The 14,656-nt window shown below is 61.0% G+C and overlaps 1 protein-coding gene across 2 annotated transcripts in view; it reads right to left on the bottom strand.

The window, feature by feature from the left end:
* Positions 1-119: 119 nt before the first annotated feature.
* HIP1 (huntingtin interacting protein 1) overlaps positions 120-14,656 on the bottom strand; it is a 50,863-nt gene continuing 36,326 nt past the window's right edge. For both annotated transcript variants that reach the window (XM_083806265.1, XM_083806264.1), the window contains exons 8-31: positions 13,521-13,661; positions 13,115-13,172; positions 10,764-10,839; positions 10,236-10,367; positions 9,479-9,576; positions 9,040-9,112; positions 8,461-8,644; positions 8,295-8,383; positions 8,104-8,220; positions 7,835-7,936; positions 6,652-6,846; positions 6,227-6,374; positions 5,994-6,080; positions 5,683-5,790; positions 5,460-5,596; positions 5,217-5,327; positions 5,009-5,067; positions 4,688-4,781; positions 4,205-4,305; positions 3,964-4,069; positions 3,650-3,773; positions 3,397-3,458; positions 2,763-2,874; positions 120-2,322 (exon numbers count right to left, since the gene is read on the bottom strand). In XM_083806265.1, the coding sequence (XP_083662391.1) occupies positions 2,312-2,322; positions 2,763-2,874; positions 3,397-3,458; positions 3,650-3,773; positions 3,964-4,069; positions 4,205-4,305; positions 4,688-4,781; positions 5,009-5,067; positions 5,217-5,327; positions 5,460-5,596; positions 5,683-5,790; positions 5,994-6,080; positions 6,227-6,374; positions 6,652-6,846; positions 7,835-7,936; positions 8,104-8,220; positions 8,295-8,383; positions 8,461-8,644; positions 9,040-9,112; positions 9,479-9,576; positions 10,236-10,367; positions 10,764-10,839; positions 13,115-13,172; positions 13,521-13,661 (2,525 nt within the window). In that variant the 3' untranslated portion in view covers positions 120-2,311. The remainder of the gene's footprint in view (positions 2,323-2,762; positions 2,875-3,396; positions 3,459-3,649; positions 3,774-3,963; positions 4,070-4,204; positions 4,306-4,687; positions 4,782-5,008; positions 5,068-5,216; positions 5,328-5,459; positions 5,597-5,682; positions 5,791-5,993; positions 6,081-6,226; positions 6,375-6,651; positions 6,847-7,834; positions 7,937-8,103; positions 8,221-8,294; positions 8,384-8,460; positions 8,645-9,039; positions 9,113-9,478; positions 9,577-10,235; positions 10,368-10,763; positions 10,840-13,114; positions 13,173-13,520; positions 13,662-14,656) is intronic.

Genomic DNA, 14,656 nt, shown 5'->3' with positions numbered 1-14,656 from the left:
TCGGGGCCGGGGCCCGGCGCCAGCCCGTGCGGCGGGGCCCCGGGTGCCCGCGAGGAGCCCGGAGCCGTGCCCCCCGTCCCCCCCCAGTCCCGTCCCCCCAGGGAAGCACGCAGAGCTGGCACGCAGGGCCGGAGGCTTTATTTAAAAACCGGCAACACGAACGCGTCGCACGATGCCAAAACCCGCGGGGCAGCCGCGCCGTGCCCGCCCCCGCCGCGCGGACGGCCCCGGGCCCGGAGCTGGCCGCGGCCCGGGAGGGAGAAAGTGTTTGTGACCGAGAGCAGCGCCGCGTCCCCTGTCCCCCGTCCCCGTCCCCCTCCCGCCACCCCGGGGCCCGGCCGGGCCCAGCCTGGAAACCTGAGGTAGCAGCTGGTGGTCGCCTGCGCCAGCGAGACCCCTGAGAAGCCGGCGGGGGCTCAGGGGCACCCGGGCCTCCCCGTGCCCCCGCAGCAGAGGGGTGGCTCGTATTGCTTTCAGAGGCACCAGGAGGCCGGGGGCTCTCTGGGGGCCCTGGCAGGCTGGGCATGCGGAGGGGGTGGTTTGGCAGCAGCTCGCCGTGGCGGGACCCGTAGGGCCACGGGGTGCCCGCACGGGGCACGGTGGCTGTCACCTTCTCCCGTGTCTGGGGCAGCCCCAGGGCCACGGTGCTGGCTGGGGTGGCTGGGCAGGGGGCCGCGGGCAGGTCCCACTGCTCCGAGTGGCTGGCACAGCTGACGCACGTCACCAGGAACGCACGTGGCGACAGCCCAGCCACCCTGGGTGATGATGGGTGCCAAGGCCACCCACTCCCCTCCATGGCCAGGCAGTGCCAACCACTGCCACCGCGTCCTAAAAGGGAGAGTGACCAAATGCTGCCCCACAGCACCCTGCCGCAGTCCGCTCCTGCTGGGAAGGGCACCCCAGTCCCACGAGGGAGACAGGTGTCCGCCCGGCTTGGCCGTGGGCACATCCCAGCAAACCTGGGGATGGCAAGGAGGGGCGGCCAGGCGGGGTGAGGACATGGCTGTGCACTGCTGTGCGCTGGTCTGATCCCACCATCCCCGCCACAGTGAGACGAGCTGGGGGCCTGCAGGGCTGGGGGCTGGAGGTCACCCCCTGCCCTGCGAGTCCCCTGCTCCAAGGCACAAAGGTTCCCTGGCTGGGGCGGGATGTTCAGCACCAGCCCCACGGCCGCCCCTGCCCCTGAGGACAGTGGCACACCAGGGCTGCTTACTGCAGCTTTGGGGCACCCTGGCTGCACCCCGACCCCTCCGTGCTGCTGCCCTTGAGCCACTCCACGCATCTGGGAGCTGCTGGCCTGGGAGCAGATGTTGCCCAAATGTGAGCCAAGCACCTTGTAGAGTGGTTTATTGCTGGCATTGACACAGTGATCTCTCAGGGCAGCGCAGCGCTGCACAGGGCCAGCCAGCCCAGCTCCTCTGCTCCAAGCGCTGCTCCAGACAGGGCACTTTGGGAACACGGGGACAGGAGCTCGTCACAACCTTCCTCTCACTGCCAGCCCAAGCCCTCCTCATTGCTGGCTGCTCCCAGCACTGCTGCTGGGACCTGGCCTGGCTGCCAATGGGCCCAGTGAGCTCTGCAGGGCTTGGAGGAGGCAACGGCTCTTACCGCCAGGGTTCAGCAACCCAGGCTGCCTCGTGTGAACGAGCCCCTGACCCGGCAGCAGCACGGGACCCTGGCCTTACGGCGGCCAAAGGCACTCTGCTCCCACACGGACTCACCCACCACCCTGGCTGCTGCCAGCAGCTGAGCGGGCCAGGGGGCTGGGGCCGGGGGAGCATGCCTAGCACCAAGCCCTGAACTAGCCCAGCAGCACCAGCAGAGCCAGTTCCTGACCCCACCGCAGCCCTGCGGCCCTTTGCACCGGGCAGGCTCCTTCCCTTGAGGTGTTTGCGCTGAGCCAGTTAACGCATTAAGGCTGGAGAAGCAGCAAGAGGTGAAGGAAACCCGAATGCTCCTGGTCCGCCAGAGCTGGGTCAAACAGTTCAGAGAATCTGTGCAAAAATGAAACTAAAGGGTTAGAGACCACCCCAGAGACCCCCCAAGCAGCTCTAATAAATACACGTGCAGTTTGCAGCTGGCGTGAGGTTGGGCGGCTGGGGAGCCCTCGCTCCTGGCCCCAGGGTCTCCCTCAGCAGCGACGCGGCTCTCGGTCCTCCAGCGCTGCAGGCGGCTCTCGGGGAACGCAGAGGACGTGTGCTTCGGGGTGGATTTTGCACCAGTTTATTGTGTATCTTCTGAAGGGGCTGCACCAAGCTGGGTCCCAGCCGACCGAAGGGGTGTCTGCTGCTGGCTGCTTCTGCTGCAGCATCTAGTCGGTGGCTGGAAAGGGGAGAGACAGTAAGGGGGCGTAGAGCAACGTGCTCTCCCTGGGACCCCAGGGTTGCACACGCTGTGGCTCCAGGGCAGCAGCACCCCAGTGGCACGCGGGCCAGCTGGCTGCAGAGCCCAGGGCTGAACAGCGGGACCAGCAGGGATGGTGGGGCTCCAGGGAGAGCTGCTCCTGGGTACTTGACAGCTCCCACAGCCTTTTGCCCAGGCCAGAGTCTCCATGGCTTTGGCCACATGTGCTAACTGCTGCCAGGCTCTGCTTTATGCCAGCTGCACCGAAACCCCTGCCCTGCCTTCGCTCACTGCCTGGGCTGTGGGCAGGGCTGCCCTCCTGCCTGCTTCCCAGAGCTGCTTCCCAGCCAGAGCAGCAGATACAGCCTGAAGGGCTGCTGCCCTCCTGCAGTGCCCAACCCCTGCCCGTGGGTACTCACCATCCTCCTCCCAGCCCTCTGCCACTCCTGCCAGCTCGTAATGCTTCTTGCGCAGCTCCCCCAGCTTCTGCCGCTCCTTCTGCAGCTGGTTTTCCAGCTCTAACACTCGCACCTGAAGGACAAAGCACATGCTGCTATTGCTATTCTGTGTCCCTGCAGCACAGCCAGCTCTGCCACCTGCGTGCTGCAGCACTGCCACTGCCACCCAGCCCCACACCAGCTGTGCTGGGCTTCCTGACACCAAGCCCAACATCACTGAGGTACGTCCCATTAATGTTCCAACAGCAAAAGTTCCTGGAGAGGGGACTGAGCTCAGACGTGTCTGAGGTTGGGGAAAGCTCAAGGAACAAATGCGTGCTGCTCCTGGGCAAGCTCAGCCTTCACTTTCATCCGCTGGGCTTCACCCACAAGCTCCTGGTGCCCAGGTGCTGGTCATGCTCTGTGCTTGCATGGCCTGCTTGGGCAGCAGCTGGGAATGGTGCTTGAGGAGAAGAGTTTCTTCACCAGGAGCAAAAAAATGGCTCAGCTCTCCCCTGCTCCCACTCCTTGGAACAGCCTGGGCATCCTCTCATCAGCCCAAACATGCCAGATGCAATGTTGGCTGTGTTTCCGAAAGTGCAGAGGAAGCTCCTACCTGAGAGTCCATTTCTTGACGCTTGATCTGGGTTAGTGTCATGCTAGAGAAGTCCATGCTGTCTGCAGAGACAAAAACACCATGTCCCCTTGGGGGCTGCTCCCCAGCGTGACCTGCCCTCCCCAGCAGCTCCTGTGCTGCAGGCAGAAACCACCGTGCACGTGGATAGGGCCAACTGAACACCGAGACCGCAAAGAGTGGAGATCTGGGGGCAGGTCTGTGCTGCCGGCCAGGCCTGCAGCCCCGTGCTCACCTTTCTCCTCAATCTGTGACTTGCCAGACTTGGTGGAGGCCACCACGCCAGCTGTGGCCTGGTTGACACCCCGAGAAGCTTGCTGGAGCTTGGCCAGGTTGGCGCTGTCTTTGTCTGCCTTCACCTGCCGGGGCCGAGAGGGTGTACGCGCTCATGCCCCACCAGGTCCCACCATCCAAGCCAAGGACCTGGCATGCCAGCTCCGGCCTCACTGTGCCACCAGGTCACCCTGGTCCCAGCAACCCTGCTGGGAGCCCCAAAGCACAGCCAGGGGAGCAGTGGTGTTTCTGCCACACAGGGCACAGTGTTCCTACCTTGGAAGCTGCCACCAGCTGTGCGGTGCTGGCTGCAATCTCATGGGAACAGACCATCAGCTCCTCAAATTTCCCTTTCCCTTGCACCACCAGGTCAGCAGCATCGCTGCAGGAGGGCAGAGAAGGGCTGGAGCATCTCTCGGGCCAGCTCTGTACTGATTCCAGCTCACCTCTCACCCTTCTCACCTCCTGCCCCTTGGGGACAGCAAGACCCTGCCACCCTCCACAGGGTGCCACTTACACCATGACAGTTGCTCCCCAGCCCACAGCCTTGGAGGCAGAGATGAGGCCTTCTGTCCAGCGGGAATTCTTGGCATAAAACTCCTTGGGTGACGCTGCGCCCTGCAGAGGAGAAGGGAACAGTCACGTGCTGGAGCAAGGGGATGCGCCCTCACCCCGGGGTGACAGGGTCTGGGGCCCCCAAACCTCTGCTCTTAGGAGACCAGAGTAAATCAGGATTTCATTTGAGACACAGATGAAGTGGAGCAGACACCCAGCCCTAGGTGTCATGGGCTCCCCTGTGCAGCATGAGAGCTGTGCTGATGGCATTTGCAACCTCTGGGTGCAAAACAGAGACCTGGGGCCGGGGCTTTGGGCAGACAACCTCAATGCTGACAGCTGTCCTGGCTGTCAGCACACAGCTCTGCACCACTCCCGTGGCAATCCCGTGCTGGCCAAGTCCCTGCCCGCCCACACTGCCCTCCCTCCCTGCCCGCCTGCTCACCCGTCCGCTCTCCACAATCTCTCGCTGCAGGTCCTTGGACGCCAGGACCAGCACCTGGATTGCCTGCATAAGGCCTGTGCAGGAGCCCAGGATCCTGTGAGACAAATCCCAGTGAGCTGTGGGAAGGCTGGCACGGGTGCAAACCACCCAGCTGGTGAGGTGCAGAGACCCCAGAGCCTTGAGGAAGGTGCCCACCCTGCACCACTGTCTCTCGTTGTGGCTCCCCAACTCACTCCTGCATCCCCAAACCCTTCTTCCTCTTCCCTTAGCACTTGGATTTAAACCAGTACCTTAATCTGTGATGCCCTGGCCGCTGCTCACCTCTCATTCACTTCCAGTTTGACCCCAGTGTCACCAGCCCGGGCCTTGCTCAGCATCTCCTGGCAGAGGGGAGAAGCCACGCTGAGCCACCTGCACCGCCTGGCTGCCATGCCCAGCCTCGTGCAGGTGGCCCCATGAGGCGCGGTGCCCAAGGGTGCCCTGAGGCTTGCAGTGACTCTGTGGGGCAGCCCTTGCAGTGCCGGTTCACCTCAATCCGTGCAGCCGCAGTCTCGATGGCCGCTGATGTAGCTGCCATCTCCTTGTCCACCAGATCACCCAGCTCCTCCTGCTCCACGTCCAGTCCTCTGGGTCGCAGCTCCTGGGGACAGGATGGAGAAGAGTGCCTAAGGGAGGCACAGCCCCTCCACAGGTGCCACCACCCTGCTTGCCCTAAGGGGACCGTTGTTCCCCATGCCCCAATCCCACTTGGTGGTGATGCCCATGCACCCACCTCCCCAATGGCGCTGATCCGGCTGAGGCAGCTGGTCACCGGGGTGCAGTCGGCGCCCTCCACGCTATCCAGGTCTTGCAGGGAGCTGAGGTAGCTCGTGGCCTCGCTGCCGCACTGCTTGCACATCTCCAGCAGACCTTTGAGTGCCGCAGAAGAGGCTGAGGGTGCTGCCCGTGAGGCCAGAGACCCCCGGCCCCTGCCCACCGCAGCTGGAAGCACTCACGGTCAGCGGGCTCCATCGGGGCCATGTGGGAGGTAGCACTGCCTTGCAGGATGGTGTCGCTGATGAGGTGGGCAAAGAGGGCCACGCAGGGCAGCAGGCTGCTCACATCTGCAGACAGAGAAGGCGCGCAGCTCAGCTGAAGCGGCCTAGGAGCCCGTTTAGCTCTCACTTTTGCTTCCCCTGTTCCCGCTTGGGCTCTGCAGAGCCTAAGCCTTGGCTGTGGCTCTCAGCCCCGGCCTCTCACCCTGCGGCTTGCTGGAGATGCCACCTCTTGCCCACCTGAGCCCTTCCCCAGGGCTGCTGTGTCTCACCTGTACGATTGGAAAGGTATTTTCTGTGCGCATCCTGCAGCCTCTCTGTGCACTCAGAGGCTGCCAATGTCCTGGACAGGAGGTAATCTGCAGGCACACAAGAGACAAGACTTGAACAAAGTACAGCGCAGCGTCTCTCCATGGCTGGGCTGTCCCAGAAGAAACTGGGGAGGGTGGCTTTGCAAGGCCACTGTTTGGGACGCGCTGGTTTTGGTGGGCACTGGGGAGCTCACCCGCTGAGCCAGTGCAGCTGATGTGAGCGGGGTCCTCGAGGCGACTGAGGGCATCCTGCACCATCCTCTCTGCCTCCCGTGCGCTGCCCTGCAGCAGAGCAAACTGCTCCTCGGCGAGGCGCCGCTGCAGCGTCCGCTCCATGCTCTCCTGCCAAGGCAGTGTAAGTGTCAGGCTCCCTCCCCACCGCACCGGCTGGCAAACCCTGACACCCCTCCACTGCCTCCAGCTCTGACAAACGCCCACAGCCAGGGCTTGGCACTGGGCTTTGCTCTTGTCCCTGGGGACCAGCACTGCAGCAGCGGGCGGCCAAGTGCCATGGAGAACTGCTCCCCGTGTGGCTCCTCACTGCAGCAGAGTGGCCCTCGGCTCCGGGTGCGCTGCTGGTGATGCTGGGATGCCCGCGCCAGCGGTGCCCCTGGGGTACCTTGTCTTGCAGCTGTGTCTGCAGTGTCTCCAGCTCCTTCTTGCTGCTCTCCTTTTCGCTGCTGAGTGTGTCCTGAAGCTGCTGCAGCTCAGCCCGCAGGGCTGCCATCTCCTCACCATGCCGCTCTGCCGCCCGGCTCAGGCTGTCTCTCTCCTGCTCCAGGTCTGCTATCCGGGTGCTCTGCTCTGCTCCCACCTGGCCGGGCACAAAACACCCATCAAGACTGTGCTGAGGGCATGGCATTGAAGGGATGAACCCTTGCATTTGGAGAATTGCTTGTGGCTTGTGGTCCAGGCCCAGGCCATCTCAAGCACTGCTGCTTGGTGCATTGCAGCCCACACAGCTGCGGGCAGAGTGCAGCCCTGCATCACCCATGCCAGGCAGCCCAGCAGTACCTTTGCAGCAGGGGACAACCTTGTGTGGGGCCAGCTGAGGCTCCCTTGGATGCCATTCCACTTTTATCAGCTGATGACTGTCGTCATCCTGATGCATGAGCAGATGAAGGGCTCTTCGACCCGCTGCAGCTTGTCTGCCCACCCTGCGGAAGGGCAGGTCCATTTCCCTGACAGCTCTCTGCCTCTACAACAAGCCTGGAGACCCCCAGAGCCCTGTGCTGCGAATGGCCATGTCTTCACAGGCACAACAGACCCTCTGGCACAGCAGTGAGTCCAAAGCAAAGGCCTCTGACAGGAGGGCATGCTGCCTGCCAGCATTTTTCAGCGGGCAGTCACCCTGTCTGACTGCTTTTTCACCTGGGAGGATTTAATCCAGCAATTTCTGCCTCACTCACACAGGAGTGGATTGTTCAGTTTCTCCATCAGAGGCTACAAGACATGGGGGTGAAGGCTGCCTGCTGGCTCTAGGGCAATCAGCTCCTGGGTCCGTCCCCTCTGACCTGGGAGTCCCTGCCGCTGGAAACTACTGCTTGGTGCAGCCTCACACACGAGTGCTAAACCCCATGGTGTGATCACTGAACCCATCCACATCTGGGAAGGACAAGGACAGAAAGCTGGTTATTGGCCCACTGGCACCTTGGTGGGTAATGCCTTGCCAAAGCACCGTGACAACGGGCAGACCGGCCTTTCTGCCCCAAGCCCATCCGAGACTGAGTGGAGAGGAAATAGGGCTGGGCTCAGAAACCGGAGCAGGGTGGCAGCGGCATGGCCGCGGCGGGGGCTCTCACCTGCGTGCTGGACTCCAGCGTGCCCTGCAGGACCTGCAGCTCCTGCTTGCTGGCCGCCAGCTCCTGCTTCAGCGTTTCCAGCACCTCGGCTTGCTCCTGAGACTGTGGGCAGGAGAGAGGTCGCACCGAGCTGGCCCCTGTGGGGCACTCACCTGCTTCCCTCCGAGTGTAACCAGGAGGGTCCCTTTTGGGGTGTGAGGCCCCATCCCTGTCCCCACCACCTGTCCCCATCCCCAGGACGACCCCATTGTGCCATGCGCCCTACTCACCTTCCTCTGAGCCTGCTCGCTCACCCGCTGGAAGGAGTCCTCCAGCTCCTTCTTCTCCCTCTCCACATCGCCCTGGGCCTGTCTCGCCACTGTCACCTGCTTGGTCACCTCCGCGTTCTGGGGATAGCAGTGGGAGCTCAGGGGCCAGCCCGGCCCAGGCTGCACACCCCGTGGCTGGCTGTGGGGCCCACCTTCCGCAGCAGGTCAGCGTGGTTCTGCACCAGCTCGCTGTACTTCTCCTTCAGCTTGCTGTATCGCTGCTCGTTCGCCTGTGCCCTCCCTGCCACACACAGGGTGAGGTGAGCACTGGGGGCGCCCTGTGGTCCCCCCGCCGGCCTCCCCGGGCCCTCTACTCACGTTCGATCTCTGTCAGGCTCCTCTGCGCTTTCTCCGTGTCCTCCCGCTGCTTCTTCAGCTCCTCCAGCTCGGTGCGCAGGAACTCGCTCTCGTCCAGCGCCTGCTGCTTCAGGTGCCGCTGCTCGGCCAGCTCGGCCTCCAGCTCGCTGATGCGCCCGCGCAGCTGCAGGGTGCGACGCTCGTTCTGCGGACATGGCAGGTGGGCAGCTCCTGGCACTGTCCAGCGCCCGGCAGCCCCAAATGCACCAGATGGACCTTGTGCAGTGGGGTAGGCCACATAGCGCAGCTGTGGGAGCCCTTCCCCATGCACAGCGGCTGCCCCACACGGCTGCTCTGTACAGATGGATTGCTGCAGAGGAGCTGGAACCACCGGGTGCGGGGCAGGACGCGGACAGGGTCGGGGCCTCACATCTCCGGGGCAGCAGGGTCACAGCTACCGCCCTGCACCACCCCGCCAGCCCCTTCACAGTGCGAGCTGTCCCGGTATCGCCACATGGTCCATTGGCCTGCAGCTGCGGGGTGCTGGAGATGATGTGGCCAGCATGCACCATGTGCCACCAACCGGCTATTGTCACCCACCTCAGCCTTGAAGCTCTCCAGCTCCTCCTTCAGGGCCCCGATCTCCCTGTAGAGCTGCTCTATTAACCGGTCCCTGGGAAGGAGACACCAAGCACCCCCTCAGTACTCCCGGCACTGACACGGGGATGTGGAGACAAGGAGAGAAGGTCCCCATGGAGGCCACTGTGTCCTCAGGGACAGCTGAGCTCAGCTCTGCCTCCTGCTCCACACTGAAACCCACGGACAGGAGTGCTTGGGGCTCCTGGGATTGTGCTGGGTTTGGCCATGGCCCTGAGATGGCCCAAGTGGGGACACGTCCCTGGAAGGGGCTGGGTGTGGGCAGCCACAGCACTCGCTGGCAGCTGCAGTGCTGCGTTCTGGGGAGCTCCCGCTCTGCTTCGTCCTCCCTCTGCCACCCAGCGTCGGGAGGAGCCATGGAGCCACTGATGGGAGGACTCACTTGTCGTCCTTGTTCATCCCATTCTGACTGTTGAAGTTGAAGGGGTCGCTGCTGAACGAGCTGCCAAAGATGTCATCAAACTTGTTGTCAAACAGACTCTGCAGGAAGAGAAGCACAGGGGCCCAGGTGAGCACTGCTACTCCCCTGCTTGTGCAAGGGGCAACGGGAGCCTGCATCCCCCGCTGTTCCTGGTTGGATTGCACGTGGCCCTACAGAGCCATCCCACCGGCCAGCAGGGCTGCTACCTGCAAATGCTGCCCATCTGGATTTCCCAGAGCCCCCATAGCCTCATGCACAGGCAGATCCCAGCACTTCCTACGGGGCAACTGTGGTCCTGGGGGGCAGATCCCCAAAGTCATTTCACATTCCTTTCCTTAAAATGCTGAGTGCACAAGAAGAACCCTTCATGGTGCAAAGAACTCCTCTCCCAGCCAAAACATCCATGCAAGCACAGAAAGCTGTAGGGCAACGCTAGGAAGGAAAACATCCCCCACCAGCCATCACTGGAGGGCACCAAACTATTAAGAGAAGCACCGTGGGACGAATTCAGCCTGACTCAGACACGGGCAGCGAGCCCAGGCTCCCCAGTGGGCACCCTGCAGCACCCACCAGCAACACGCAGCACCCACACAGCCCCTGTGCTGACGCTCAGTGCTGCCTGAGCCCCTGCGACAGCACGGTTCTGAGAGAAAGTGATGGGTGCGGAGCCAAAGGGCAGCACCATGGGCACAGCCATGGGCAGTGCCTCAGTGTTTACCTGTGACGCTGTTTCCATTTCCACCAGGTCTGTGATGGGCTCGCTGTCGGGCGAGGATGCCTCAGCGGGGATGACCACCACAGGGCTGATGTGCTCTGACAGTGCTGAGGCTCGCAGGAAATTGGGAGGGTTCTGGGGAGGGAGGAGAGCACAGCTGGAAGGTGTGAGACCTGTCCCACAGCAGGGCTACCGATATGGCTGGCCCTGTGTCACACTTGAAAAATCATTTCACTCCTCATCCCTCCCAGCTATGCTGCCGTGAGGAGGGATCCTGGACCCCAGCCCCCTAGGGACAGCGTGCAGCCAGAGAGCAGCTCCATCCCACAGGAACATTAAAAGCACCTGACCCAAGGAAGGTGCAGGGATGACCCCTGGGCCCCACAAGCCCTGAGTTGCCACCATGCCCAGGAAGCAAAGCAGGTGACACACGATGCTTTCTGGACACAGACTGCCCATTGCCATCAGCCCTCACTGCTGCTCCCAGCCATGGGGATGGCGAGGGCTGCACCAGCACCGTGGTGCTCTCACCTCTGGGAGCTGTGGGATCTGAATTAGTCGTTTGAAGTACTGCAGGTTACTGGAGCGATAGAAGAGGTCCTTCAGCCTGGAATGGGACAGAAGCTGGTTAAGGAAGGCTCTCCATGTGCCCCCGTTTCTCACTGCTGCTCTCATAAATCCCCATCAGACAGCTCCTCTGCACACCCCATACAAACCCTCGCCTGGCTCCAGAGCAGTGTCACCACATTGTGCTGGAAGGGACGGGAGCATGTGCCACCACCAAACCCATGGCAGGTCGTCAGAAGACCCCAGCCCCCAGACTCCCACCGCTGGCAAAAACTGACTGCCAGAGGCTTTCTCGCATAAACCCAGGATCTGACGAGCAGAGAGAAGGACCTAAGACCACAAACCATGGGAGAGCAGCTGCACTGGGTTGGACCAGAGGCCCTGCCACCTCTCTGCGCTGTCCTGACAGTAGCCAAAATGTTAAGTCTTGAGGGAACAGCTGTGAAACAGCCCCACTGCTCCCATTACACCCCCAGTCACTGGCTGGTCAGGGCTTCCTGCATGGAGGCTACATCTGCACCATCACCTTCAATTCTCTGCATGAGCATCTCCCCATGAGCAGCCCTGCCTCCCTTCTAGACCGGTTTCCAGTTCTGGCACCTAGAGCAGCCTGTGATAAACGCTCTCCACCCCTGGTTTTGCGCCTGGTTTTATGCAAGAAGAAAAGCTGCAGCTGGGGACCCAGTGTGGGACTGAGGATGCTTGTGGCTCCCCCTCTATTGCAGCCACCCCAGCATCCAGCCTGGTGCTGCCACCACCATGAGCTGCCATTCCCTCGACACGGTTGATATTTGCTCCTGGGTCTGTCCTGGGCGTTCAGAACCCGCTTACAGCCTAGCCATCTGCTGATGGTTGTGTCTGGTGTTTTTCCCCCAGGCACTGGTTTGCAGTTTTTGACCTTGATTCGAGATGTCCTATATTGTGCAGTCTCAGTGCTGTGACATCCTCCTGCTGCTCTTTGTGGCCAGTTTTCATTCTGACTACCCTAAATAACTGCGTACCACAGGCCATGGCACTTCACTGCCTGCTTGCTCTTGACCTCATTTAAAATACAATGAGCAGCACTGCTTCCAGCACAGTCACTGGGGATTACCCTGAAAAACCCACTGGTACAAAACCTGATCAATTGTCTCCTGCCCTTCAAGCAGTTGCTAATCCAGGGGAGATCTGTCCTTCCATCTCAAGGCAGCTTTTTATTCCAGAGCTTTTGGAAATAAACATGCTCACTAGTGTCTGCGCATCGCATGTGCGAGTTCCCAGGTAACTGGGTACATGTGATTTGGCTCCGGCTATTTGCTCCTATACTCCTATCTGTTGCTATTAGAATCTCTGCTATTGATATTTTAATTTGGGACAGTGCCTCAGACAACAGGACACATGCCATGAGCAACTTTACCTTTTCCAGTTCTGAGTTGTACCCCAAAAAGACAGTTTTTCCCTCTCACAAGCCACCTCTGCTTGGTTGCATGACCTGAATTTGCCTGCAAAGTCAGGTCTTCAGAGGACAACACCCTGAGCTCTGCAACACCAGAAGATTTTCTCTTTTTGCTGCTTCTTTTAACAAGCTGTCTTTGTTTGCCTTTTTTTTTTTTTTTTTTGAAATTAAGCACTACTCAGGGAAATCACTTTTTCATGTGCCTAGAGACTACAAAATTGACCACCCAGGGGCACACCAGACCCTGTTGCCTGCAACAGTATCTCAAGCTGTGCCCAGGCACTGCCTGAAGGATGGCAGCTGGGGAAAATCAGGACCTCCCCACGAGCACCCTACCACGTTCAGCTTCTCAGCCCTTGCTAAGCAGGTGCTTTCAGTGGCAGCAGTGCAGTGGTGCTGCGTAGATCAAACTCCTCCAGTGAAGCCAGGAAGGGCAGGGTTGGGTCCTCAGCAGCGACGGAGAGACTTTCATCTCAGCACGTCAACTGCAAATTGCAGTTAAAATTGCAATTAAACGGTTTGAGGGTTTTAAATCATCAGCTGGCGCTTCACACGAAATGCCATTAGCGGCTGAATGCCTCTTTAGAATTAATAATGCAGTTATCTGGTAATTCAATAGCATTGGATCAGCCAAACGGAGTGGGTGTCCTGGTGAAAGCATCCCCACTCCAGGAAAGCCGCTTCCAAGCAGAGGCAGAGAATTCGAAGCAGGCTGATTTTGGAGCCCTGCACTAGACAGATTCATGCATTCCCTCTGCCTCCATTGCTCAGCTGCTGAGCCTGAGTGCAGAGGGCTCCAGCACCCCAGGGCTCCCTGATCAGATCTCGGTAGCCAGAGCATCACCTGGGGTGGCAGCTGGCACCCCAGGTCTCCACTTACTTTCTGAACTGCTCCAAGAAGCGGTCCCGGTGGCCCTGCAGTGTGTCGGCTGGCAGACCTGGGAGAAGCAGCAGATATAAACCTCACCCCGCGTCCCCACCCCAGGAAGAAGCAGGGCTCCAGGGGCAGCCTGGCAGCACGGCTACACAGGGACAAGCATTTTGCAGGGACACTTGTCCTCCTCCCGGGGTCCAAATGGGGAGCCCCAGCCACACGCTGGCAAAGAGTGCAGACACCCGGGTGTTGCTAAGCGGCCAGCCGGGCTGCTTCCATGTAGGATGCCCCAGCAAGCTGGGCTGGGGGCACGTGGGTGCCCGGAGTTGCCCCATGCACAGCCTGCTGGCTCCCCACATCCCCTCCACCCCTCTGAGCTCCTGGCTCTTGGGCAGGCACAGGGGGTACTCACAGGAGTGGAGCTTGAAGAGCAGCTTGACCGTGTAGTCGTAGAGGTGGCTGCAGTCCAGGATCACCTGGATGAGCGGGGCGAGGCGGCACTGCCCCGCAGCCGTGACCGACACAGAGCGTGACATGTCCAGGGAGCTGAACACTGCCAGAGGGGAGCAAGGACACGGTTCAGAGGGGTGGAGGGAACGTCAGGGTGTCAGAGCTGGGATTTGTGTAAACCAAAGAGACAACTGCCTTGGAGCTAACGGTCTGCACTCCTTTACAGCCATAGAACAGTGACAGCCCTCTGTGGCTGGCCCATTTCTTCCCAAACCAGGTGTAGGTCAGCTTGCTGGGGCAGCCACGGCAATGCCACCTGGAGCAAGAGACCTGCTGGCCTGTGGAGCTGGGATCCAGCCCACGTCATGTAGCTGCCTGGTCCCAATTTGTGCCATGAAAGTTCAGCAAGAGCAGAAGCTCCCACCTGTGACTCTCTGGCACCACACAGGCGTGGGAGCTCTTTGTCACCATGCGGTGAAGGTGCCTGGTCCTGAGCCAGCCTTCAGCAGGGAGCAACAGGACAAAACCCACCCCAGCGTGTGCAGGGACCCTGAGGCTCCTGCCAGCTCCCAGCTGAGCTCCCGAGGGATGAGACCAGCTACAAATACCGGAAAAAGGCAGAGGTGGAAAGGAGCTCGGTGCATGCTCCAGCGCTGGGGTGGCTGCCAACCACCTGTTTTGGGAGATGACTCTGGGAGCAGGAGGAACATCACCGGCATCCCGAGGTGTGTGTGCACAAAGCCAGATGCAGCCCCAGGGCAGGAGCGTGCTGCGGTGGCAGACAAAGCAGGTCACCCTGCGCTAATCCCAGCTGGCCGTGCTGCTCAGCCTCTCCTGCACACAGATCTGTCAAGCCTCTGTGCTGGGAAGCACCAAGCAGCCTCGGGCTAAATAACAGACAGCACAAATACTCTCCAACTCGGAGGCAGGCAGGAGCAGGGGCCACGCTCCTGGTGTGTGTGGAGCATCCTGCTGCACCGTGTGTGCTGCTGGGGAGATGCTCCAGAAACACCCAGGAGAAGATGGCAGGGATCCTCTGCAGGGAGCATAGTACAAGACACACTGGAGCAACCCACATAACTGCAGGGGACATGCATC

The sequence above is a fragment of the Anser anser genome (genome assembly GCF_964211835.1).
Source record: "Anser anser genome assembly, chromosome: 20".
In the NCBI taxonomy this organism is placed as follows: Eukaryota; Metazoa; Chordata; class Aves; order Anseriformes; family Anatidae; genus Anser; species Anser anser.
The sequence above is the reverse complement of the archived record's forward strand: the minus strand, read 5'-3'. Positions and strand labels throughout refer to the sequence as shown.